At 33.0% G+C, this 27,714-nt stretch overlaps 1 protein-coding gene across 1 annotated transcript; it reads right to left on the bottom strand.

The window, feature by feature from the left end:
- Positions 1-907: 907 nt before the first annotated feature.
- LOC127722045 (uncharacterized) lies at positions 908-27,056 on the bottom strand. The gene is made up of 15 exons (XM_052228891.1): positions 26,988-27,056; positions 24,762-24,883; positions 24,202-24,405; positions 23,219-23,464; positions 21,641-21,816; positions 15,961-16,083; positions 15,163-15,274; positions 14,293-14,462; positions 13,589-13,693; positions 11,512-11,586; positions 10,631-10,751; positions 9,393-9,502; positions 7,187-7,366; positions 6,478-6,574; positions 908-1,791 (listed from the first exon to the last, which is right to left on the bottom strand). Exons 1-15 carry the CDS (start codon positions 27,008-27,010, stop codon positions 1,643-1,645), a joined length of 2,013 nt encoding a protein of 670 aa, XP_052084851.1. The 5' UTR covers positions 27,011-27,056; the 3' UTR covers positions 908-1,642.
- Positions 27,057-27,714: the final 658 nt, after the last annotated feature.

Below are 27,714 nucleotides of genomic sequence, written 5' to 3'. Positions count from 1 at the left end.
ATTTACATTAAGTGTCGTGAAAAAATCAAAAGTCTACGCCAAAAAACTATAGACATACGAATCATAGAACGTTGGGAAGGAGGGTAAACCTCAATTAGACAACAAATTAACAAACTTAAATGATGAAAATATACAAAGCATCAGAAGTTAGTCTGCATATGATTTTCAACATTATAGTTACATATTTACGTTACGTGTATGTCTCATAAGAATTCGTACTTTTCATTGGCTGACAACAATCGTGTGGCAGTCCAACATTTTATTTCATTTTTCAATGAAATGCAACACGTCTGACTAGCTGCATGTGATTCCAATGACAATGTCATAACAACTTACAGGAACACAAACGAAAAAATTGATTTAACTCTTTATTGTATGGTTGTTAAAAAGAGGCGGAGGATACCAAGGGGGACATTCAAAACTCACAAGTCGAAAAAAATTGACAACGCCATGGCAAAAAAATGAATAACGACGAAAAGACGAATAAATAAAAATACATAGAAAACTAAAAACTTAATAACACGAACCGCACCAAAATCTGGGGGTGAACGCAGTGCTCCGAAAGGATTAACTGTTTCAACTCCGTCGTGTTGCGCGGAAGTACAAAACGGTGATAAGTCTCATAAGGTGATGTCCCAATAAAGGAAATGAGGACGGGAATGTGGTTACGATATGCGGTTATAAACTTTTATCATAAGAATTAAATTGAATGCTTCATTTTGTAATTTTATAGGGTTGTAAAAGTGTTGATCGTACGCATATTTTTAGTATTTAACAACCCAATTAAATTACAAAAAAAACATTCAATTCTTAAATGTAAATTTTCATAAAATATGTCAAGTTCTGAGCACCGTATTGAACACTTTGGTAGATATCTGTTTAATATGTAAACAAATAACACATTAGGTCGACCTTAATCACTGTTTATTGAACTTATGGTACAACATCCCGTCAGAAATATAATAAAAAGTACTCCGACAGTTGAGTCAAAATTGGCGGGAAAAAGTAGGAAGAGTTCCAATAGAATTAATAATAGAATCCTCGGGTTGACAACATTATACCAAAACGTAGAATTATTTAAAAAAAAAGTGGAAAGCTTGATTTAACTCTTACTTACCATATGTATAGCATTCAAATGAAATAATTATAATCGAATGTACTTTTTAAAGTTCAATAGGGCTGTAAAATCGTTGACCGTGCTCACAATTTTAGTAATGGGCTTTCATACCTATCAACGTTTTTACATCAACCTCAGCATAAAACAAAGAAAGAAGCATTTATAAGTGTCACGGAGATATGGTGCATTTTATGCCATTAATGTCATGATGGAGTGAAATTATGACGAAGTTCATTTATTAATTTCAATAAACATTTTTATGTTACAATGACAAGATGTCTGCATGGATTCCTTTATGTGTCGGAAATTATATTTTAATTCTTTCAAATGAACGACGTCTTTATGTCAATACCATAGACTAATTTGTAGGAACGAGTTCTTTCATTTATAGAAGTTACCTCTATTTGAACTTAACCGAAATATAATATATATATAACGGTTACCTTACATTAGCGGGACTGTACGAATACAAATTTATACTGGTATAATGATTTATGAGTATTTTTTAAACAGCGTTTATTATTATTAAGATGCATTTTCATATGCAGGATTATCCATAGGATTGTCTGATTTCACAAATGATCCCCCGTTCCGTTTGTAGAACATATATATAGCTCCGAATCCTAGTACGAAGGCAAACACGGCCATGCCTACTGCAAGGCCTACCACAGCACCTGCAAAATACAGCTTGATTAACATAAGTGTTTTGTACATTTAAAAAATACATGTTATATTCATTTAAAAAAACACATTTGGTAGAATTCAATGCAATACTGATTTCTATTGCGGCTTAGATATTTGTTTAACTCTTGTTTCTCATTACAGGTATTAAAAAGTAAAATCACAAAAATACTGAACTCCGAGGAAAATTCAATCGGAAAGTCCCTAATCACATGGCAAAATCAAATGACAAAACACATCAAACGAATGGACAACAACTGTCATATTCCTGACTTGGTACAGGCATTTTCAAATGTAGAAAATGGTGGATTGAACCTGGTTTTATAGCGCTAAACCTCTCACTTGTACGACAGTCTTATCAAATTCCGTTATATTTACAACGATGCGTGAACAAAACAGACATTATAAATAAAATAGTCAAAATATGGGTACAGCAGTCATCACCGTTGTGTTACAATATCAAAACAAACAATTATTTACAAAAAAAGCACAAAAGCATCTATCAAATTAAAAACCACATTCATTGCTTCGCGTGTCTGACGTCAGAAAATGTAAACGTCACATAAGAAAAACGACACATTGGTATCGTTCCCGTCATGGTTAGAAGACTGTTTAACTCTTGTTTCTCTCTACAGGTCTTAAAACCTGTGATTACATTTGATAGAAAACAGTTTGTGTTCATTCAAAACATGTGTACATTTTAAAGAACTATTTATTTTGTATATAAAAACTGTTTGTGTGCAGTAAAAAACGATATTTTTTGTTCATTTTTAAATTAATCTTGTGTTCCTTTTTACGATAAGACAGCAAAAAAAAAAACAGATGGTTGAGTAAACTTCAACATACATGTATGGCCATCATTGATCCTTACGTTCCTGGACTTAAAATTAACACTTACAATCAGGTGACATGTGTTTTATATTTGAAAGAGATATTTTGTTTTATCCTTAGTTCTTGCTGTTGTTTTTGGCTTCTCGTCTTCTTTTCAGACAGTCATGTGTGCTATACATATATGTTGGCATATGTGAGGGTGGAGAATAATAGGCAAAAGTGGCAGAACAAAGGGCAGAACATATTAATAGAGAAAAATAGGACAAAAAAATAAAGAATAGAGAATAATGGGATGCTAAAATATAAAGAATGAAGAATAATGAGCAAAATTTATAAAGAAAAGAGAAAAACGGCTTAAAAATTACAAAATACCGTATTCAGGGACCGTCATAAGTGTATACATTACCTCATGGCGATGTAGTGCATACAATCGGCTTAACCTTTGATTTCAATGTCAATGACATAATATTGATCTTAAAGTGATAAAAAATATGATAGTAACCGGTTTAGAACTTTTATTATCTTTTCCGGTTTAGAACTTTTATTATCTTTTTTTTTCATTTAATATTTTGAAGTACTATATTTCTTACTGATTTACACATGCATGATAGCCAACAAAACTGACGTGACACGTGATTTATTCGACTAAAACACTTTCAGATTTTAGAGAGAAATTTGGATTGCATTTATTTTACATTTACTTAATCAATAATTTAATTTTGGATGTAACACGTCTTCTGATAGGGCTGAAAGTTTTTTGTCTATCAGCTCATAGGCATAATTTTGTCAGGTGACCGTGACGTCATATAGGTTTTTTCATGATTTACTCCATAAAAATGGAATTTAGAATTAAATTATAAGGAATGACTGTAATATTTTTTTTGTCTATTCGAAATCACCTCAAAAATGTGGTGCACACTTTTAAATAACAGGCTACGCGGGTTATTCAGTGTGCACCACATCTTAGATGTTATTTCTTCATAGACAGAAAAAATGTTACAGTCATTCCTTAATTAAATCATTACAAACAAAGGTTTGCTATTTGCCGGAAAACAACGAACATATTGATTTTTGTATCTCATAACATAAAATGTACTGTGAGGGACATAAAACCAAATTTTCTAAACAGATTCATCGAACTAATCTAGAAATGTAAGAAAAATACAACTATTCTATTTTTTGGTTTTCTGGAATGATATATTGAAGTTAATTTCCAATTAAGTCATCATTCGGTGCACAAACCAAAACGAACTAACGTTATTAAAAAACCTTTCCTCGAAGTTTTTTCATGAAGGCATCATTAAATGGGCAAACCTTTCTATGGTAATTCAATAACTCTTACAAGTGAGCATGATCTCTAGTTAAGGAATAACTGTAATATTTTTTCGGTATATATGAAGAAATAACATAAAAAATGTGGTGCACACTGAATAACCCGCGTAGCGTGTTATTTAAAAGTGTGCACCACATTTCCTAAGTTATTTCGAATAGACAGAAAAAAAATATTACAGTCATTCCTTATAATTTAATTCTAAATTCCATTTTTAAGGAGTAAATCATGAGAAAACGTTGATGACTCACGGTCACATGAAAAAATTTTGTCTATGAGCTGATAGACAAGAAAGTTTCAGCCGATCAGAAGACCTGCTACATCCAAAATTGAATTATTTCATGATACGCAGTCATTTTCAAAAGCCTACTTAACCAGTTAAAACAAACTGTAATACTCTTTTTTCAGAGACAGTCAAAACGTAAAATACATTTTGACACAGTCCAAGAAGCATAACTCTGACACGGTATTTACAAATTAGAGGACATGGATGTTGTTCTTTGTCGATGGCCGTACGGTGTTTATTTACATTCTCATCTTTTTGTTTTTTGTGCATACTTGTCTCATTTACAGTCCTACCACATTCTTATCCTTTGGTTTTTGGTGCATACTTGTCTCATTTACAATCCTACCACATCTTACAACAAAGAAAACTTATTCTGACTTGTTTTTCATAAAAGCTATTGTAACATTTTTATATGTTAGGTCAAGTGTGTTATCTGATTGTATCAGGTTTACATACATCTGTATTTTCACACATAGCCATTTGATACAGTTAGAGATCATCAGAGATTATATTAATCAGGAGTTATATTTAGATTTCTTTGTTTGACTAGTGAGCCCTAATGATTTGCATATGGTGCCCTAGTAAATTTATGTAAGGAGCACGGAACACTAGGAGCCCGGATCACCGGAGCACCCGGATTACCCGGACTTCCGGAGCACGGACTACTCGGAGCCCGGTTGCCCTAGTAGTCTATATTTGTATACGGGCTCGTAGGAGTCATATAAAAGAGAGAAAGAGCGTGTGATAAAGGGGGAGAAAGAATTTATAGTGAGGAGAGGACAGTTACGTTTGTAGAGTAGAGAGGAGAACCGTATTGTTGAGCCTGAAGTTAGATGTACATTTTGTTATACTTGTATAATGTGATTTTGATAATACAGTATTGAACTTTTATTCGACTTCGTGTTTATGTTCACTTACAAGACTTCGTTCAGACTGCACCAGGATCCATTTATTTATTTATGTGACCAGGATTCCCTTAATCACGCTACCAGTAGATTTCAAGGGTAATTCTGTTAAAGAGTATACTTGGCATTTGTCGTCCGTGTACGAGTGAAATGCACGACCTGAAACTTATACACCCAACAACACAGCACAAACACACGGATACACACTTTGGTTCAAGTTGCATAACGGAAACTTTTTCGTCACACTATTATTGCACAAGAAATCTGGCAGACAAACGAACAGAGCGGCGTTTATATGTTTCACTAATTGTTTTCACCGTAATAAAAATATATATGTTATAATATATATATATATATGTAGTAACAAAGTTCTTACGTGGATCAAATTCAAAACATATGCTAACCATATAGAAATATAAGTGTCTTATCAGAAGTGCAAGAATGAGGGTCTAAATAGGGTTTATAAAATAGAAAATAATGGGCAAAAAGTGCAGAATAAAGTGTCACACTAAATAAACTTAACATTTCACAGCGGTATAACATGTTACTTTAATTATTCTTCCCTTAGTTTATTTATTTTGTATTTACATTGTATCATAGATCAAATTTATTTTTTCATTGTATGTTCACTGGTGTTAATATGTCTTCTGATTGAATTAAGTCACTTCAATTGATATTTTATAGTGTGTCTTCCTATGTTGTAATGTTACACTATTGTGTCAGATAAGGGTGAAGGTTTGGTACCATTAAAACGTTAAACCCGCTTTTTATATAGATTAGACCGTTGGTTTTCCCGTTTGAATGGTTTTACACTAGTAATTTTTGGGGCCCTTTATAGCTTGCTGTTCGATTTTAGCCAAGTCTCCGTGTTGAAGACCGTACTTTGACTTATATTGGTTTACTTTCATAAATTTTGACTTGGATGGAGAGTTGTCTCATTGGCACTCATACCACATCTTCTTATATCTAATTAAGAATAGAAAATAATGGGCAAAAAGTGCAGAATAAAAGGTCAGACTAAATAAACTTAAGAATAGAGAATAATGGGGTGTCGAAATATAAAGAATAGAGAATAATGTGCAAAATAGATAAAGAATAGAAAAACATGGTCTAAAAAAATTAACAATAAAGAAATAAAAAAAAACCCAATCCAGACTCTCAATAATGCACAGTAAAACATGGAACATATTAACCTAATGCATGCTTTACTATAACAAAACTATACAATGTTGAAACGAGAGATCAAGTGTTGGGTATACAAACGTTTTTAGTTGTTATAAGTATAGATTAAAAATTCCGCATAAAAGCCGAAAAGCTATATTATTACCTGTTGAATAAACAGTCTTTTTAGGTCCCGGTTTATAATAACCAAACTTTATTGTAGTTGGTGTGAGAGAAAATGGTCTTGCTTTTAAAGTTATTGGCTGAAATGAGAACATGCAAATGTCATTAGCTTACATCTGTTTCGTGATGTATCATAATCAATGTATCAGTTTTTAAGCGACATGCCTAAGTTAACGGAACTGCATTGTATAGGAACTAATTGCAACATAAAAATAATTGCTAAGCTTTGTCAACGGTTTAGGCTTTTATACTAAACAAAATAAAATTCGTAACTGGGAAAATGAAATAGGCATGAGAAACTGGCTCCCACGTTATAGCCAACAGTGCGGAAAGTATCGTTAAACACCAACAGTCAATATGTTTCCTTTGAATTTTCTCATTATCGTATTTGCTGTAAATTACCCCCCCCCCCCCCCTTCCCCCACCCCCCCCCCCCCCCCCGAAATAAAAAAAACAACCCACCGTGTATGTTCTGTTTGAACAGGGACCCAGTTTGCCATACAAGAACCATTTCACGAAATAAGAATTTAAGAGTCGTAGATGGGTTATGAAATCTATTAACAGATGAAACAACCATTATTTTGATGAGTGTGATGATGAATATAAATAAATTAATAAATATTATTAATATTATCAATTCATTGATCAATAACTTGTAGTAAAGTAACTGTAATTATGTTAATTGCACTTACATTAGATTTAGGATCCGCAGCCACTTTTACTACGAATTTTCCCTGATTGATAGCATTGGTAAGACTGGTCACAGCTTGACTGAGTGGTATTTGTGTTACAGGAGTTTGTACGTTCCCTGTTATGAGTGCTGTACCAAGTATCGATACCGATACTATTATGTCATTGGCGTCGTAATCGACCTGTGCATAAAAAAAACAAAAAAACAAAAAAAAATAAACATTTTAATTTACCTGGGCATAGAAATAACATTTAAGAAAAAGAAATTAAGAAACTGAATAACATAATTTATATACTATTGACTTGTATCGGATACTTGTTACGTGACAAAAAGTCTACTTGTTTTAACAGTCATTAATGTTTAACGTGAGGGTACCCAAATTGTACCTATTTTGACAGTTTTTTCACCTACGTTTATTTATGATCCAGACAAAAGTTTCCATTCTGTGTTTATTTTGTAGAAGTATCCTTACTTACTATATAGTTCCACCAATTTAATTTTGAATTCATACTGAATCATAGAAAAATGGGTTTGAACCGAACTCCAAACAATCCGTAATTCTGTTATGAGGAGTACCCGAATTGCACCCATGCTTAAATTCACATCCGTAAACTTCGAATAACTGATGTTTTATTTTATTTCTCCAAATATTTAGAACAATTTGACAATGGTCAATGCTTACTTTTATTTTTTACGAAATGGATGCTTGTAACATATTTCTATTGCTCATTTTTAAAAGTTGACTTTTTGTGGACGTCGCATGGCCGTAGATTTTACTTTTTCCAGTGGATACTTCATCTTTGATATATACTATGAATGTTTTGTGTATGTTCCAATATATATTTAGCTATGTTGAAAGACGTGCATAATGTCAAATTATAAAAATACGGATCGTTTAGTCTCTAAGAAAACTTGTAAGACTTCCGCTGCTATGATTGCTAAATAGGTGCAATTTGGGTACTCGGTGCAATTTGGGTACCGTGACGTTAAATATTAGCATTCTGTTTAAAAGCCCTTAACCTAACTGAATATGATTTGATATTTCTAAATTTTTCATATTTTTTGCAAATAAATGTAGAAAAAAAAATTGCGAAATTGAAAATCTCTTTAGGATCATTGGCGCCCACCAATTTAGTTTCATCAAAGTATTAGTTGTTAACCAACATTATTATACTTCATGTCAAAATGACAGATTTTGATTGGTTAATACGATGGTGATAATTTACTCTATCACAATTTTTTGAATGACCAATAAAAAATCGACCAATTAAGGGACAATGAATTGAATTGACGTCAATGATTTTAAAGACAATGCTCAAGTTTTACGTTTTGGCCTCAGACCTTTTTCATAGACAACATGCATCATGCTTCACTTTTGTCGTTTTTCTAATAACGGTAACATTGTTTTGTACATGACGTCATAGTAAAGTACATTGTACATATGTAAATATGAATTATTACAGAACATTCAGTATAATAAATTAAAAAACAACTCGGTTGACAATGTTTTCTCGGGGTAACAATCTGCTCTATCACCCTCTTAGATATGTGTTATTTATATAAAGAGTATGTTCCCTTCTTTTATAACATTTAATTTGCTAAGTTCTTTGAATACCATGATATCGTTTTAAAATATTTCATTTTTGCAGTTAGTACGACATAAATGCAACATGCGCCATCTATATATCTATATTTATTTATATATATATCAATCTAACACTCAACTGTTTTAAATCCAGTATAGAAATAAGAAAGGCTAGATATAAGAAGATGTGGTATGAGTGCCAATGAGACAACTCTCCATCCAAGTCAAAATTTATAAAAGCAAACCATTATAGGTCAAAGTACGTTTACTTAGAATGGAGAATCATTTCAATTATAAACATGTAGCAGCTAATAATTATTGGAATAAAAAAGTGGTTCAAACATGGTCAAATCCGACCTGCTACCTACCAAATCAGTTCTAGGTAAGAACTGTTCTAGCTAGAACTGTCTAAAAGGTGTCAATCTCCACTGTAGGGAGTTTAGTCGGCGACCTTGCGATCTGACCTCTTATTTAAAACGACTGTGACCTTTCGCACAGGTAAGTTTGGTGTTAACATAAACCCGTCAAATTTGCGTAAAAGAGATCCGATGATTTTTTTTTATTTTACCTTGCGACCTAAGGAGTACCCTGTTGGAGCCCCAAATATTATAATTATCTGTACCTGCATATTTGCAATCCTAACAGAAGATACACTAGCTACATTCTTAATGGCAAGCAACGCCGAGTATTTGAACAACTGCAAATTTGGAGCCACTACTTTTTGATAACTCCCTGAAAAAAAAAATATATTGATTGGTGTTTAACGCCACTTTCAGCACTATTGCGCTACTTCGTGGCGGTCACTTTATATTGGCGGAGGAAGCCGGAATGCCCGGAGAGAATCACCAACCATTGGTTGGAAAACGGAAAATCCTAGTCTATTAAGATTGGAATCGTACGCACACGTAAGTTTGCGTAGCCATTTTTTTTTTCTTATTTCACAAATGTCGGATGTCACAGCGATCTTTACACAAGTAGTATAGTATCTGTATCATAATCATTCCTGATATCGGTAAATTTTCGTGTGAGTAAAATGCGAACAAGGAACAATGCAAAGATTTCACTGCCCCTTCTAAGGCCCAAACCCCGAAAGAAGCGCTGCAAAAACAACCAGTTTTACGGTTTACGAAAGAACATTTATCAAATAAAGACAACAGTAGTTTATCGGTGTTCGAAAGTCATAAATCGATTGAGAGAAAACAAATCCGGGTTACAAACCAAAACCGAGGGAAACACATCAATTATAAGAGGAAAACAAATGAACAACAGGAACACCGAAGTGCAACAAAAATAAACATTGACATTGACAAGATATACTACGTATTGAATGTTTCCAAAATAAGGAGCACGATTTTGAAGAAAGGTAACATAAACGTCAGATAAAGAAGTTGAATACATTTGTAGTACTTGCATGACATTTCCCCAATTTGAACAGATTTTTTTAATTTTTATTCAACAACAATATTCAGTGAAGATCCCTGTATATTAGTACCTATAGACCAGGGTGTCTTCGGGTATTTATTTATAATTTTGTTAGTATACATATTATTATCATTAATACATTATTTCTTCACCATCTTACTGTCATAACTCTAAATAGGAACTTTATATCAAAAACAGTACCTCTTAATATAATATTGTTATCTATCTAATAGATGTTGAGAGTAAAAAAGAATAACGGGTTATAGTAGCATTTTTGAAATTTGATTTGTGAATTAGCAGAATCTTACTCACCAGGAAGTCTAAATATGAAGTCATGTATAGATCCTTACTCACCAGGAAGTCTAAATATGAAGTCATGTACAGATCCTTACTCACCAGGAAGTCTAAATATGAAGTCATGTACAGATCCTTACTCACCAGGAAGTCTAAATATGAAGTCATGTTTGTCTGTATAGTTATAACATTTGCTTGTGTCAAACTCCCAAATAGACCGCTGCTCTTCGTCATACTGGTAAATATTGTAGATATAGGTCCCAATCTGTAATGGAGGCATGCTTTTAAAAACTGTTAATAAAGAGATACAGGGGTCAATGAGACCACTACCCAACAATAACAAACAAAATACATACGGTCTTCAACAATAGACAGGTATCAAAATAATATTTTCAAGCTCTGAATTAATTTCCTTTTTAGGACAGATTATAATCACCTTATTAACGGTTATTATAGAGTTAAGTACTTATCATATTCTGATTTGGGCAGTGCTATGGGTTGGGCGTCTAGAAAATGCCATCTAGGGCCTAAAGTTCATCAAACTTACCGAAGTTTATGATTACTTGCCATTTTGTATATCTTGTTCCATGTGGAGCAGGATCTGCTTACCCTTCCGGAGCACCTGAGATCACCCCAGTTTTTGGTGGGGTCCGTGTTGCTTAGTCTTTAGTTTTCTATGTTGTGTTTTGTGTACTATTGTTTGTCTGTTTGTCTTTTCTTTTTTATCTATAGCGTTGTCAGTTTATTTGCGATTTATTAGTTTGAATGTCCCTCCGGTATCTTTCGCCCCTCTTTTGTCGTCTACACAACAAGAGAAGACAGTACTTAGTTGGAAAACTTGAGTCTCATCATTTGTTTTGGTTATAGGTTATGAACAATAGAATATATCTACACTAAACAAAATGTGATAAAACGGAGTGAGTGTTCATATAAACCGCATTAATTGTCCCCTTTTTCTTACAATTGAAATTAGCAAATATAGGTAGTTTGGCTGCATTATATTTCTATTATTATAACCAACTTACTCCATCAGCTTTCAACAACAACATCATCGGCATTCCAAAGTCATAAGTATGTCCTGTACTCTGGACCCATGTTTTCTAAAATAGAAAAAAAGTTTTAAAACAGATATAAGGACTAACTATTTGTTTTTGGTTTATTGTTTTATATATAAACCAGGCTGTACGTTTTCTCGTTTAGATTATTTTACATTTGTCATTCGGTGCCTTTTATAGCTGACTATTCAGTATGGGTTGTGCTCATAAATTGAAGGTCGTACGGTGACCTTTAATTGTAAACTTCTATGTCATTTGGTCTTTGGTAGAGAGTCGTCTCATTGGCAATCATACCTAATCTTTTTATTTTTATATTTACGATTAGATTAATAAATAATATGAATGTAAAAGTTACAAAAACATCAACAATTATAAACATGAAATTATACAAAAAACTTATAGTACATCCTTAAAGAGTTCGGTACTTATACAGCATTGGGTTTCACATGTTCGGATCGATTTAAGAGTTCCCTATGAATGTAAATCCAGGAAAGCACTCCAAACGCTTAAAACTGATATACAATTTTATTTCTATTTTTATGATTATCTTCTGTGGTTACAACAATTACCATTCTAAATGATAAACGAGAGTTAAAACCATAGCGTGTTTCAGGCTCCTATTTATTGGTCTAAGAAATTATAAGAGTAAACAATACACAGTTACTCTCTGATAGTTTCGACTTCTTACCAGTAGAATTATGATAAGGATATATTACGCAATACAACTTCGTGTAGAAAACAGAATAGTGAACAGTCCTTATTTGTTTGTTTGTTGGTTGGTTGGTGTAAACGCCATTTTTATCATTCTTTGTTATATCATAGCGGCAAGTTTTTTTTTATTGATGGAGGAAATCGGAATACCCTGAGAGAGTCACCCACCATCGACAGGAAACAGTCAGGGGCGTTACTTAAACAAGTTATTTTTTTAAGTTACTTATATAAGTAATTTTTGTTTTTAAAAATAATAAAATTACTTAATAGAGTTATTTTAAATTTCAATAGAAGCATAGACTAAATGTAGTTTTCATGAATTTTTACATCATTTTATATCATAAAATAAAGAATTTATTAGATTTGAGAGGAGTATAGAGATAAAGGGTTACTTTAAAAATAATGACAAAAATATTACTTGAATAAGTTATTTTATACATATGTAATTGATTTTGGTTACAAGTTATAAATAACTTCAAGTCTTAATTAATTCACAAGTATCTATCTATTTATATCAGTCTACCTTCAAGATTTTGGAGGAAAATGATAATTTAATAGTCCCATGAGACCAATCTTTGACCCAGAAGCGTCAGTATGAAAGATAAGTGCGTCAGAAAGTTAATTAGTGTTTCAGAAGGATTAGATTTTATATTTCATGGGAAAAATAACCAGATGACTGTGAAAATTTGTTAAAGCTACTAAAATCTGTATAATTGGACACCTATAAAAATAATATTCAGAAAAGTTACTTATATAAGTAATATTTAAAATAGCCTCGTTTTCAACATAACTTGTATAGGTAATTTTAATTGTTACTTATTTAAGTAATGCCCCTGACTGGGGAAAACTGTCATTTATTGTCAATAGATATCGAAGTCGAACGCACCTATCCACGAGCGGGATTCGAACTAGCCACCACAGGGATTCGGTTAACAGATACAAATGTTGTTAAACAATGTATTGCCATTTTTTTTCGTATTTCCTGTCTTTTTTATTACATTATTAACAATTTTTCAGTATACGGATATGGAAAGTAAACTGCACATTGCTAGAAAACTAAGAAATATTGATGCCAACGTTAAGAATGTAGTACAAATAAAGAGGAAAAACGAAAAAAAAAATTGCAAAATTTTAATCTGCTAACCGAGTCCCTGTGCTAGCCATCTCAGTGTTGAAATGCTCAGTGATCACTGTAAAAGTACTGCGTAGACAAGTCGGTCATCCGGGCCCAGCTCCCTTTTAAACTTTGTTAGTACTGATTTACAGTGTTTCAATGTCTGAAACTAGTTCTATATTTCTCGGACATATAAGTTAATATCACTCATTATTGACTTACCTTAGCAAAATACCATTCCCATGTAGACTTGTAGCCTGATGTATTTGGTGGCCAATCGGTTCTCTGTGTAATATAGACGTCACAATCTACTCCTCGAACAGATTTCTAAAACCCAAATTATATAAATACATCAAAACTTACTTTAATTGCTACATGTACATGTAATGTAAATTTTTTCATTTGTACTTTTAATATTTTACAATTGGAATTGGTCCGCTATATTTATCTTTAATATGCAATATGAGAGTTCTTAACATCTCGTATAAAAATACCATTAAAATATAAACATGATTATCGATTACATAAAAAACGTTTTTTGCCACTCCATCCTAACATATGATTTTTCTATAATTATTCGAAGTTCTATTATCAAATCCTCCATTTAACTCGATTGTGCATGGTCTCAATAGTGTATCGAGCATGATTTGATATGGGTTATATATTGTATTAACATAATTATGTAGTTTGATTGGGCAAGTGACGATTATTTATCCAGCTTGGTCGGTCATGGTTCGATATTGTGTAATGTGTCTTGATATGGCTTTATATCGTATCGATCTTGACTTGACATGGCTTGATATAATATCTTATTTGACTTCACATGGCTTGATATCGGATCGATCGTAGTCCCATCAAGTAATGTGGATATTGAATCAGAGAATGAACGCGCGATGGAAGTGTTCTACTGAAATACTAGTACTCACCACACCTTCATATGCGTACTGTGTTTTATCAAAATAGAAAAATTCAGCTGGCGTTCTGATTCTGACTTTCATATTATTTGATCCAACTACAAACTTAGCATCAAAGCCAGTTCCGTCTATAGGCTGTGCTGTACAATTACCTACTGCAGGATCGATGACGTAGGCAATTCCTGTGGAAGAAAAAAAAACAACGAACCGTCATATGATATTCTAATACAAAAACGTTTTTTATTATCTGTTAATAAAAACATATACTTTAAGTTGAAAACCATATTGGAACATCATGTAACCGGACCTTTGGTAACATAAAAAAACCATCAACAAAGGTGAAATGAAAACTTTAAATTAATGCACATGTTGAATGATTTTTTATGTTTAATACAGATATAAATTTTATCCTGAAATATCGATATTAATCATTGTTAAATCATACAAACATAACTTAAAACTTGGCATTTCACTAATGAGTAAAAATATAATAGTTTGTATTCAAAACTAGACAAGTATGTATGTCCTGAGACATAGGACCGGCACATACAACTTTTGCCGAGGGAATTAGTTTTGAGATCGTGACCCTTTCCGTAGAAATCTGGTTCAGTCGAATAACCAGATTAACATAAAAGAGCGTACAATAAGAATAGGAGAGGAAGAGCAATCAATTCAATAATTTCGGTATAAAAAATATAAGCAAAAGCAAAGCATTAAGAACCGAAACCTTCTAAAAATGCTTAACTACAGTTTTATATCGAGTCATTATGCAGTCAATTTCTGACCTTTTATTACACAGGACATCAGTGTTTTAATGTAATGCTTATAAAGGTTTATGCCCCCCCCCCCCACTCTTTTCATCATTATGTTGAACATTCGTACCTTCATTAAAGTCGTGGACCTGAGTTAGTAAACCGTAACCAAATGGACTAACGGACTGTGAGTCTGGTACGTAGTCATACCTTACTAGTCCCATTTTCTGATCATACCATTCCTAAAAAAAACAATACTTTTGTAATCTCTTGAGACTTCTTTTCCAAGAATATGTTTCACTTTTTGGAAGCTAAGTTTGTTTTATCTTTGATAAGATATGTCATAATTTTGAAATCTAATTTAGCTTTTATCTTTAAACAAGGGTGAAACATATATAGGTGGGGTATGGTTAAATTAAAGAAGTGTATACAAGCTATATAGAACAAAAAATAGGGGAGAAGAGAAGCAAAACAGTAATGCCTCATACTCCCCAGAGACACTTATACTGTTTGTTTGTCCTTTGTTTTGTTTTTTTTGGAAAAAAAATCTGTCTGAGAAAAATACGGCGTTTATTAATTCTATTCTAATAAAAAATGACTGAAAGTTTATTTAATGTTGACACGACATCTGTACATCACGAGAAAAAGTGATGATTCAATTTGGCGCTCCGTATACTTTGCCAAAGTACTCCGTTTTAGCCGAGTTTTCGAGTTTCAACCCTTGCTTGGCAGTTGCTAGATTAAAGATAAGTTGAAAATAACAAATTAAAAACCTGCAGAACTCATAAGTATCAGAAAATGTATTTCATCTTTCGATAACATTTATGAATTTTTACTATCATTTTTTTTCCTTGCTTTTTCTGTAGTTTCGAAAAGCTCTATGGGAAATAACTAATACTCCACTATTAAGTATAAACTTTGAGATGACCTTTATAAATCCGATTGTAAGAGAATCAGGCGTCAATATCTCGGATGTGAATTTAAAAGCTGTAGCAGGTGTTGGTAAAGGCTGCGTGTCTTTTCTGCCTGGACATATAACTCCCGATGGCGTCTGAAGTAAAAAAAATAGCACTGGCTTAATATGATTACAATTACTAATGCATATCAACTGAACTAATTAAAATGTTTTAGTTTCGAAACTGTACAGCAAACTGCAGTGTTCTAGTGTTCCCGAATGTGTCAGTTCATATTTAAAATTTGCTGAAAAAATCCGAAAAAAAAACGAACGACTAAATTCATTTCTTTTTTTTTTCACTCTTTTTAAAAAAAAAAAAAGAAAGCAACTTGTTATAACTGTGACGTTTAAAGAAAGCAGTTTGTTTTAACTGTGACGTTTAAAGAAAGCAGTTTGTTTTAACTGTGACGTTTAAAGAAAGCAGTTTGTTTTAACTGTGACGTTTATATGTACGGCATAAAACAACAGATGTCTCCCGTAAGTCACATTCGATGTCTTTGGATTGTTGCATGTGTATATCGAAACAGGTTAAGAAATGAAATCACACGGATTTGAGAGAAAATGAATTGAGTCGTTCTTTTTTTTTAATTTCTTCAGATTTTTTCAGCAAATTCTAAACATAAATTGAAACATCGTACTCTGTTAATTACATGTATCAATGGATCAAATATTATTCCCTTGTTCGTTTTGAATAATTGAGGTACAAAATGTACCTTGACTGGGTAATTTTAAATTATATTGAAAATACATGTACATGTATACTCTAGATAAAACGAGGTTAACCTTTAAAATATGTATAAACACTGAAATTTTATCTTTCCAGATAAAATTTAGATTACAGTTAAACCTTTCTACACCAAACCACTTATAATCTGAAGTTTAACGGTTGCTCGGTTCAGAAAGCTTGATTTTATATATAAAAATCCACTGTATGTCATCCCTGGGGTACATGTACCACAATTCAAATAACACAGGTTTCTGCAGAGTTTGGGTTAGGCAGATTTCACTGTATATTAGTACAATGTAATATCAGTGTGTTTTTTTAAACATTTCATACTAATAACTGTACAATCTATCAGTCATTAAAAATTATCATAAGTAGAAGAGGAATAAATTACTGTATACAAAATAAGAAGATGTGGTAGGATTGCCAATGAGACAACTCTCCACCAGAGACCAAAATGACATAGAAGTTAACAACTATAAGTCACCATACGGCCTTCAACAATGACCAAAACCCCATACCGCATTATAAGCTCCTAAAGGTCCCAAAATTCGAGTTCAATCCAAATGTTATTGATATTCAATACTCAATCTGTATTGCTATGATTTTGATATATATGCGATACATGCATCTAAAATATTATGTTTCAGTTCGAATAAAGAAATAGTTTCTAAAAATCCATCTGATAGAAATAATCATTTTGTTTTATCAATTATTCACCATTTGAAAACATTAACATTTACATTTACACCTTCAGAAAATGGATTTAGTGAAAAGATCTCATAAACAGTTAGAGAAAAACATGATCTTGTACAATGCCAAATTATAGGTATCGACAGAACGATGGCCGTACATGTTCATAGCTGTATACCAATGTTTTAATTTATTTAATTTAACTTAGAATCAATATTTGTACCGATAACACAATATTCAAAGATCTTATTACTGTGTCTAATTGTTAACTTTTTAGAATAAGTTTATTTAAAGCATCGATAAGTTTACATGGATCATATCTAAGTTTACCCTATACACCACTTTGCCTCATATTCTTATTAAGAAAAAAATCACACGCCTAATTAAATGGGCATTTAAAAAGTCGGAATGCGAATACATATGTTCAAACTCTTTCAGGTCATTTTTTAGTAGCAACAAACAAAAGAGCTATGTCAATTGGACATGCTTTGATACTATATCTGCCCTTGAATTTTTACTTGATAACATTTTTGTTCGCTTTGGAGATTCCGTATATCGTCAAGTTATCGGAATTCCAATGGGGACTAACTGTGCACCACTTATTGCGGACCTGTTTTTGTATTTTTATGAGTATATGCTTGCGAAGTGTGGGACAATTGTGGTATTTGCTATTCAAACAAATTAGAAAAACTTCAACTGCATGCTGCGAGGATTGTAACAGGACTGCCAATCTTTACTAAAACCGAATATTTATATTTAGAGACTGGCTGGGAACCCCTTCACAGTAGGAGGCACAGAAGAAAACTCTAATTATTTTATAATATGTACAATGATCTCGCTCCACAATATTTATGTGATTTAATTCCCCCAACTATACAAAGTACAAATATTTATCCACTGCGTAATGGCAATGACTTATTAGTCCCCTTTTGTCGACTCTCCTTAACAAATTCTGCATTTATTCCCTCTTCCATCAGAGAATGGAACAAACTTGATAATTCTATCCGTACACTTGATACCCTATCTAAGTTCAAACGCTATTTGTTGAATAATACATACGAAGCAAAGACTGTACCTAAGCATTTTATGTATGGTCCGCGGAAATTGAGTGTAATTTTAACACAGCTGCGATGTTCAGCCTCATTTCTAAATAACGACCTATTTGAATCAAATATAATACAAAGTCCATATTGTGCTTGTGGCGCTCCGCGTGAGGATTCATTTCATTTCTTCTTTAATTGCAATAAATACGCCGATATTAGGAACGATCTATTAACCAACATGCATCGTCTACAAGTGACAATAAATCTACAGTTGCTCACTGAGGGTAGCCAAACTTTAACATACGAGGAAAACTGTGAAATCTTTAAAGAAGTCTTTAGATATATAAAAAAATTAAAAAGATTCCTTGTAGTATAATCAAATAAGATATGACTGAACAAAAAACATCGTGTCCACAGAATTTCATTTATTTTTTTTTCTTTATATTTGTATTATTTCCTATTTTTTCTTTTTTTTCATTTATTTATGTTTTTTTTTTTTTTTTTTCTTTTTCTCAATTCTCTATCCTTTTCCTTGTTAATTGCGTTAGGCTTTTTTTTCTTTCTTTTTCTTCTCTGACTGTGCAAATGCCCAATTTTACTATTACCTTTTAATATATATATATACTGAACTGTGCATGCTCTGTATAATTGTTATTGTAATATTATGTAAAGGAGAAGACTTCATAAGTTGGTTAAACTTGTGTCCGATCCTTTTTGTAGCTATGAGCAAATAAAATCGTTATAAACTAAACTATTTTTATGAGTTACAATTTATGACTAAAATCATCAAAGACCCATCGAAACAACATCTGATAGAAAAATTTAACAATACTTATAGATATTTGGATGATATATTGGCTCTCAATAATGACGACTTCAGTGTGTATACTAAAGAAATTTACCCTGTTGAACTTACTTTAAATAAAGCTAAAACTAACAATGACCACTGTCCTTTCCTCGATCTTGATATCTATATCATTAACGGGAAGCTTAATACAAAAATTTATGATAAAAGAAATGATTTTTCATTTCCTATCGTTAATTATCCATTTTTATATGGTGACGTTCCCTTGTCACCTTCTTATGGTGTTTATATATCTCAACTTGTACGATTCGCTCGTGTATGTAACAACGTATTAGATTTTAGCGAGAGAAATTTATGTATTACTGAAAAATTATTACACCAGGGTTTTCGATATCATAAACTAGTCTAAACATTTACTTAATTTTATCATCGGTATAAGGACATCATTCGTAAATATAACTCAACATGCAGACATCTTATACGTTCGGGTATTTCACATCCAATCTTTTATGGTAATATTCTTTACAAAGCACAAAAATGTCAGTATTCACCTCAAAAGCTAACAAAACCTTTAAACAGACTTATTAAGAAGGGATATAGTTACGATACTGTTGTCAGGTCATTAAAGATTGCATATTTTGGCTTTAATATTGATTCACTTATAGGGTCTTTGCATCGGAATTAAACATATTTATTCTAAAACAAGTTGTTGGCATGACACGGGTTATGTTCTTCTCATATATTTTATGATGGTATAATACTAAACCCCTAACAGGAGGGATTGTGCCTGATATTCATATGATGAAGAAATTATCTTTCAATCAGTTTAATTGAGGTCTGGAGCTGGCATGTCAGTAACTGCTAGTAGTCTGTTGTTATTTATGTATTATTTTCATTTTGTTTATTTTCTTTTGTTTCCTATTCTGTCATCGGACTCGGACTTCTCTTAAAATGAGTTTTACTGTGCGAACTGTTGTACGTTTGTTTTTTCTACATTGGCTAGAGGTATAGGGGGAGGATTGAGATATAAAAAAACATGTTTAACCCCGCCGCATTTTTGCGCCTGTCCCAAGTCAGGAGCCTCTGGCCTTTGTTAGTCTTGTATCATTTTTAATTTTAGTTTCTTGTGTATAATTTGGAGTTTAGTATGACGTCCATTATCACTGAACTAGTATACATATTTGTTTAGGGGCCAGCTGAAGGACGCCTCCGGGTGCGGCAGTTTCTAGATAGATATAAGAAGAGTGTGGTATGAGTGCCAATGAGACAACTCTCCATCCAAGTCAAAATTTATAAAAGTAAACCATTATAGGTCACAGTACGGTCTTCAACACGGAGCCGTGGCTCACACCAAACAGTAAGCTATAAAGGGCCCCCAAAATTACTAGTGTAAAACCATTCAAACGGGAAAACCAACGGTCTAATCTATATAAAAAACGAGAAACGAGAAACACTTATGAACCACATCAACAAACGACAACTACTGAACATCAGATTCCTGACTTAGGACAGGTGCAAACAAATGCAGCGGGTTTAAACGTTTTAATGGTACCAAACCTTCACCCTTTTTCTTAAACAATAGCTGCATTGATGACCCATTGGTGGCCTTCGGCTGTTGTCTGCTCTATGGTCGGGTTGTTGTCTCTTTGACACATTCCCCATTTCCATTCTCAATTTTATAACGGTCAATAAAATCAGAAATGTCACTGCAGACACGTACGGGTATAACGAAGGAGTAGGGATATGTAAACACCGTATAAGATCGTGCCAAAGGAACACCAAGACACGTACGGGTATAACGAAGGAGTAGGGATATGTAAACACCGTATAAGATCGTGCCAAAGGAACACCAAGACACGTACGGGTATAACGAAGGAGTAGGGATATGTAAACACCGTATAAGATCGTGCCAAAGGAACACCAAGACACGTACGGGTATAACGAAGGAGTAGGGATATGTAAACACCGTATAAGATCGTGCCAAAGGAACACCAAGACACGTACGGGTATAACGAAGGAGTAGGGATATGTAAACACCGTATAAGATCGTGCCAAAGGAACACCAAGACACGTACGGGTATAACGAAGGAGTAGGGATATGTAAACACCGTATAAGATCGGGCCAAAGGAACATCACCGTAAAAAAGAATATTAACAATAGGGAACTAAAAATCGTCTCTTTTGTTCTAATTTTTTTGTATTGACTTTCCCGTGTGAACGCCATTTGTTAATCAGTCCATTGACGTTTGTTACTTGCACTGTACTAGTTACCAAGTAGTTTAATCTCCTGCAAAGACTTAATCGCAATTGGATTTTCTGTTGTTGCTATTCAATCTAAACGAGGATCAACAACATTTTGTATTATAATTGGTTTATGTATTTGATTACCTCAAAAGTTGTTGTAGTAAGTTGAGCCATGTCGTCAGTTAAATATTCAGAAAACTCGTATGTGTGTGTGAATTTTCTAGCTGTACGAGTACTTCCTTTAGCTTCCCAAATGTTTCCGTCAACTGTACATCTGACAGGAACTTGATGTTTACCGTCAGCCATTCCCCAATCTGGTGCTAAATAGATAAATAGACAGTTAAATCTCAAAACTAAAGAACTATAGGAGATTGCATTGTTCATACCTTAAATGAAAATAACGCCCAGTCATTGGTTGAATTTCAATTGTTCAAGTCGTTTTTAACCAATCATAATATTTTGGTGTACGCTTTAAAAAAAATTACCCATAATGCATTAGATTCTGAATGGCGAATTACTGAGGATCAATGTAATAAGCAACCAATAGGTTGATACTTCAAGTTGTCTTATTGGCAATTTACCACTTCTCCTTATCTCCTTATTAGTGACACTATAGTCCCATGCACAAGTAAACCGTTAAACACAAAAATTTCAACCAAACTTCTTTACATTTTTCGATGCACAAGTAAACCGTTAAACACAAAAATTTCAACCAAACTTCTTTACATTTTTCGATGCACAAGTAAACCGTTAAACACAAAAATTCGAACCAAGCTCCCTTACATTCTTTTGTTTCTGTAACCAATGTATATGATTGACGTTTTGATACATATTACGACAAGTGTTAAAAACAACATGTATTTATATTGTTTTATTACCGGTCCATGTGAACATAAAAAAAATTAGTAAAGATATCAACCAGTGAGATATGTTATTTGGTTACTAACTGTAATAACAGACTCTTAAATGGGGTGGGGTCAACATCAGGAGAAACGTTAAATAAAACAACGTATCAAACCTTTAGAGGAATAGATAAATATGTTAAACTCTACAAACTTGGTATGTTTTTTCCTCACCGGTTTTTTCCACCCACTACACAGGGAAATTTCACTCACATCAATTTCACGTGAATTTAAATTCATGTAAATCTCAAGTGAAATTCACGTGAATTTCACCTCAAACGAACTTATACGTGAACTTCACGTGAAATCAGTTCATGTGAGTTTCACGTGAATCTTCTGTGAAAGTCACTTGAATTTCACTTGAAAATCACAGGATTTTTTTTTCACATGAAATTCACGTGAATTTTAAAAATAACTTTTTTCAAATAACATGTAAATTTTCAAATTTAATCAGAATCATGAAAAATACCAATTTTATGTTTGTAAAGTTCACATGAAATTCATGTGAAAAATTTCACGTGAGTTTCATGCATTAGCTGGTTTGAGGTGAATCTCGCGTGAAAAAGTTCACTTGAATTTCATGTGAGATTCAAGTGAAATGCAACGTGAGCAATTTTTGCCTGTGTATAGTTAAATTTTCAAATTTGAACATACTCGACATGTCAAGCATTTCAAATTTCAAATATTTAACAATTTCCAGTAAAATAAATAAAACATAATCAACGGCATATTATTATTACAGTATAATCGATAACTATGTATCCAACAAGCTAAGCTCTTCTTGAATTTGATTTACCCAAATAAACTTGAATATACTTACCAGTAAAGTACCAATGAACATTCATTGTAGCGTCCATACTTGACCAGTACAGACAAGATTTCCAGTGATCAACTTGCATGCCTCTGATTTTTGACCGTCCCATGTACTGTTCGTTGGTACCATTTCCGAACCTCAGAGCTCCATACGCACTGAACATTCTCCCAACTTTTGGATTGGTCGCACTCGTTTTAAATCCAAACAAAAAGGTGTTAGATGATGAACTAAGGGAGTCAACTGTACAAACTCCTAATTTGATAAAGATAAAGTCCTTTTAAATATTCTGAAACATCTAGCATGATATTTTGTAAGCAGCAAGTCTTGGGGAGGGTCTGCATTTCATTTTTTCAGGCAATTTTTCTCTATTCTTTATTTGCTTTGCCCATTATTTTCTGCATGTTCTTTATATTTTAGAACCCCACTATTGTCTATAATTCCTCAAACCGCATCTAAACCCTAAAGGTTTCAGCCTTAGCCGAGTTAAATGCCTAACAAGAATTGACAATATTCGCCCCAATAACACAATGGAACCATTGCAGATTTTGACAGGTCATCATACCGGACATCAATGTATGTTTCTGTTCTTATGATGTTCTATGGCGTAAATGGTCCTGAATGCAGACAATTTCAATGGAATTCATAAGAAATTCCATTCATAAATTATCCTATTCTAGAGATACATGTATTTCGTTGGCTTCGGGGGAGGTGTTGATAAGATTAGCGTAAATTAGCAAAAGGGTGTCTTTAATTGTACTTATAATTTGGATAAAAAAATGTATTAAGCAGACCAAATATTGTACTAATGTATCAAAACAAATCTATTTACAAAAACTACGGCGTTACCCATTTCATTTGCACTTTCATTTTGAAATAGCTACTGTAACACAGTATTTTTTTGCACGATTTGTTAATCCTTTTTCTCTGGAACACAGGCCAAATCATATATAACAGGGAATGTACACATGATTTATATTTTCACATTGTACCTGTTTGAGCTTCCACTGTATACATTTCGTTTGAAGCGTAGTTGTAGATCCCATAGGCATGGAAACCTTCTTCCCATTGATGGACTGCTGCCCTCTGGTTTTGATAGTCAAAGTATTCTGTATAGTCTGTGCTATAGTTTTTATTTTGTATATTACATTCAACAGTTAGTCTGTATGTTTCGGACAGTGAGGGTTTCTTTGGTGCTGAAAAGAACAAATGTATTGATAGTACATTTATCGTGTGCTAGCTCGCTCGAAGTAACCAATGCGATTATGTTTCTTTTATTATTAGTGTCTTTTGTTTGAATGCTTGTATTTGTGTTTTTGTTATGATATTTCACATTTTTCATAATACATATTCCATTTTTTTTATCCTGTATTGACATTTTAGGCAGTCATTACACATGTACACAGTTTAATTCTTGATTTAGTAACTACGTACTTGAGGAACTTATTGCTTCAACCAAATTGCATTCCGAATCGCCTTACGCCATTTTGCTTTTTAGGAAAGTTGAGACGCATAAAAATCAGTCCTTTAACTGAATATTATAGATACTTACTTTTTGAATTTAGAATTGCACTCGGATTACACACGTTTGTGTCTAAACCATGTAATGGGACCTGAGCCTGAGCATTTATACTACATATATAGGTACACACAACTAACGAAGTTATCACAGATCTGAAACAAAAGGAAATAATAAAAAAGACCAAGTGACGACACCTCTCAACTTCTTCTCGATAAGTTATTTCTACATTTTTGTCATAATAATATATGCAACACAAAGAAAAAAAGTTGTTTATTCAATGAGTAGATTAGAAAATAAGACAGCCTTCTACATTGAGAAATTATGTCTATATTTTTGTAATAATGATATGTGCAACATACAGGAAAAAATGTTGATTCTATGGGTAGATTATGTGGGGCACCGATCATTAATATTTTGTGAGGGCATGATTTTTTTTAATATATTTGATTCTGCATGAATTTCTGGTGAAAAAAAAGAGTTTTAGAAGGGAAATGAAAAAAGTTTTGTTTCCATTGAAAATTTGGTAGGAAAATGCAACAATAAGTTTCAAAACAAATGTCTTGTTCCCGTATATTATAGTCTGTTTTTTTTTAATTAAGTCTAAACAACTGTTTGTCCCGAGAAAAAAAAACCAAGACTCCTCCCAAAAGATGAATGGTCGTGTGTATTAACCGTGGTATATTGTATCCAGGTTTGTGTTTCGCTGTGTTTGCCTTGCAATTTCAATTTCGAAAACTTCCCTTTTGTGTAGATTCGGTAAGGATCCAAATGTACTGAAAATTTGGTGAAAGGACCATTACAGGATAATTTACTTTTTTCTAGGTCTACCTTAAACAAATTTAATCTTTATCAAGCAACGTTAACTTTGATGTAAGAAATATTAAATGGTAATATTTTTTTCATTAAAACAAACATGTAAGCGTGAAGATTCATACCAGCTATATTAGTCAAAACACGGGTCTATAACTCTTCGCTACAGATTCAAATGCCGAAGTATCCCGGCGAGTAAGTCAAATCAAGATGACGATTGTTTGTTTTTAAATTGTCGAGAACAGTAAAGTGACAAGTTAGTGTATTGAAAACATTCATAATATCTCTTTTTTGGTTTTTGTTGGACCATGGAAGTATCATTATATTAACATTACTTATCGCTATTTTACGAATTTTTCCTTTGATCTTGCTGACTGATAATTTCCGTTCTCAGCGGAGTCGAGTGATATGAAAACGGAGTCGAGTGATATGAAAATTATCGCTAGAAACTAAGGGAACACGTGCCGTTGTGAAGGAAATTAACAACGTCTTCATAGGTAAAATAGCGATAAACAGATTATCATTGGTCATCTCAACTCGATTGCTTTTCTCACTTGCGCCGTACCGGCTCAAGCGAGAAAATCAATCTCGTTGAGATAACCAACGATAATCTATAATTCCATATTTTCCACAGTCGTCTAATTGCAAGCTAATTTTTGATATGACGTAATTCCAGTTGAAGTTTCAACCTTTGTCACCATGTTGGAGGTGCAGCTGGTTAATTTTCTAATTGAATAACGAAATTGACGACATGCGGTACAAGGAGGAAGTCTGGGAATAGATCCTTACTAGATCGTAGTAATGAATTATACAATTGAAGGCTTAACCAAATTTAAATAGTTTAAAAAACCTGTCGTTTTAAATTTAAAAAGTCTACCGTTCAGTAAAACACGTTGAATTTTGAAGGAATTCGTGTATGTTGATCTACCAATCGCCAGTTGAAGGAAGTTAGACTTACTCAAATCTACGTCAATCTAAACCATTTACACTAATACGCACTTGCTCCTTTCATCTGCTCAGCTATCGTGTTGTACATGTACATGAAAATGTATTGATTTATGTATTCACATCTTCCGAGTTTCACAACTTATTAAAATTCGGGGCGATTTATAGTTTTACTTATTGTATCCACATGCATCTATCAAGTCTATTATTAAAAGATGTCTTTCAGTTATTTTTATTGTTGGGTTGCCGTCTTTCATTGGCGTACACCAACACCACCTTTTATTTACATCTCTTTTTCATCAGCTTAATTATATACCAGGTCGAAAATCAGAATGTCAGCCATTCTTGTTTATCTAAATCGACAATATGCCACATAATGTAGAGGAGTAAATCTTTTTCTAAATATCAAAAAAAAAAAAAACAGAATTCACCGAGATTCTTAGTTATTACCCTTTTTACCATTGGAATGAAGGGATACAGAACTATATATTTTTGATTTACCTTATATGAGATTTGGACACCATTTTCCCTATACCACCCTGTGAGTTCCAAAGGTCCAATCATTTATCTGTATAATTAATCAGTATCAATATTAGTTCAATCCACGTACAATTTAACTATCATCAGAGGGTGTTTTATCATTGGTTCAGTGCATTTTACCTACCATTAATGATAGATATATAATTAGTGTATCTACTGAGTAGGTCTCCATTTCCACGTTTTTTCAGACATTTTTATTTGCCAATAACAATTTAGATTTAAAAGGGGGCTCGGTGGCCGAGTGGTCTAAGTAATCCAATTACTGCATCACTAGCATGTCAACACTGATATTGTGGGTGAGTCCGGCTCGTGGCAGGTGCTTTCGATTCCAATCTTAATTGACTAGGATTATCAGTTTTCCTACTGAAGGTCGGTGGTTCTAACCGGTACTCCGGCTTTAACCATTAATAAACACTGACCGCCACGAAATAGCACAATAGTGGTGAAAGTGGTGTTAAACACCAATCAATGAATCAATGAATTAAATTTTGAATGCCGATCGCCCAGTGGCAAATATTTCATCCATATCCGTGTCGAAAACATAATTAACAATAAAACAATTACTGGTAGATTCCCCAGTGGGTCGTTCGATATGAAAGTCCTATAATTGTAACTGCAACTGGTATAAGATAGTATTTGTGTTGTAATTTTGCCTTGCAATAGACTTCCAATGGATTCGTAAAAGGGT

Source organism: Mytilus californianus, unplaced genomic scaffold, assembly GCF_021869535.1.
Source record: "Mytilus californianus isolate M0D057914Y unplaced genomic scaffold, xbMytCali1.0.p SCAF_12, whole genome shotgun sequence".
Lineage (NCBI taxonomy): Eukaryota > Metazoa > Mollusca > Bivalvia > Mytilida > Mytilidae > Mytilus > Mytilus californianus.
The sequence above is the reverse complement of the archived record's forward strand: the minus strand, read 5'-3'. Positions and strand labels throughout refer to the sequence as shown.

Excerpts from the sequence above, each read along its gene's own strand:
- LOC127722045 (XM_052228891.1), bottom strand. The coding sequence starts at position 27,010 with ATGGTGTCCAAATCTCATATAAG. Across the intron at positions 10,752-11,511 it reads TGTTGTTGAAAGCTGATGGA|ATTGGGACCTATATCTACAA; the intron begins GTAAGTTGGTTA and ends CCTCCATTACAG. Across the intron at positions 7,367-9,392 it reads TTAGGATTGCAAATATGCAG|GTCGATTACGACGCCAATGA; the intron begins GTACAGATAATT and ends TTTTATGCACAG.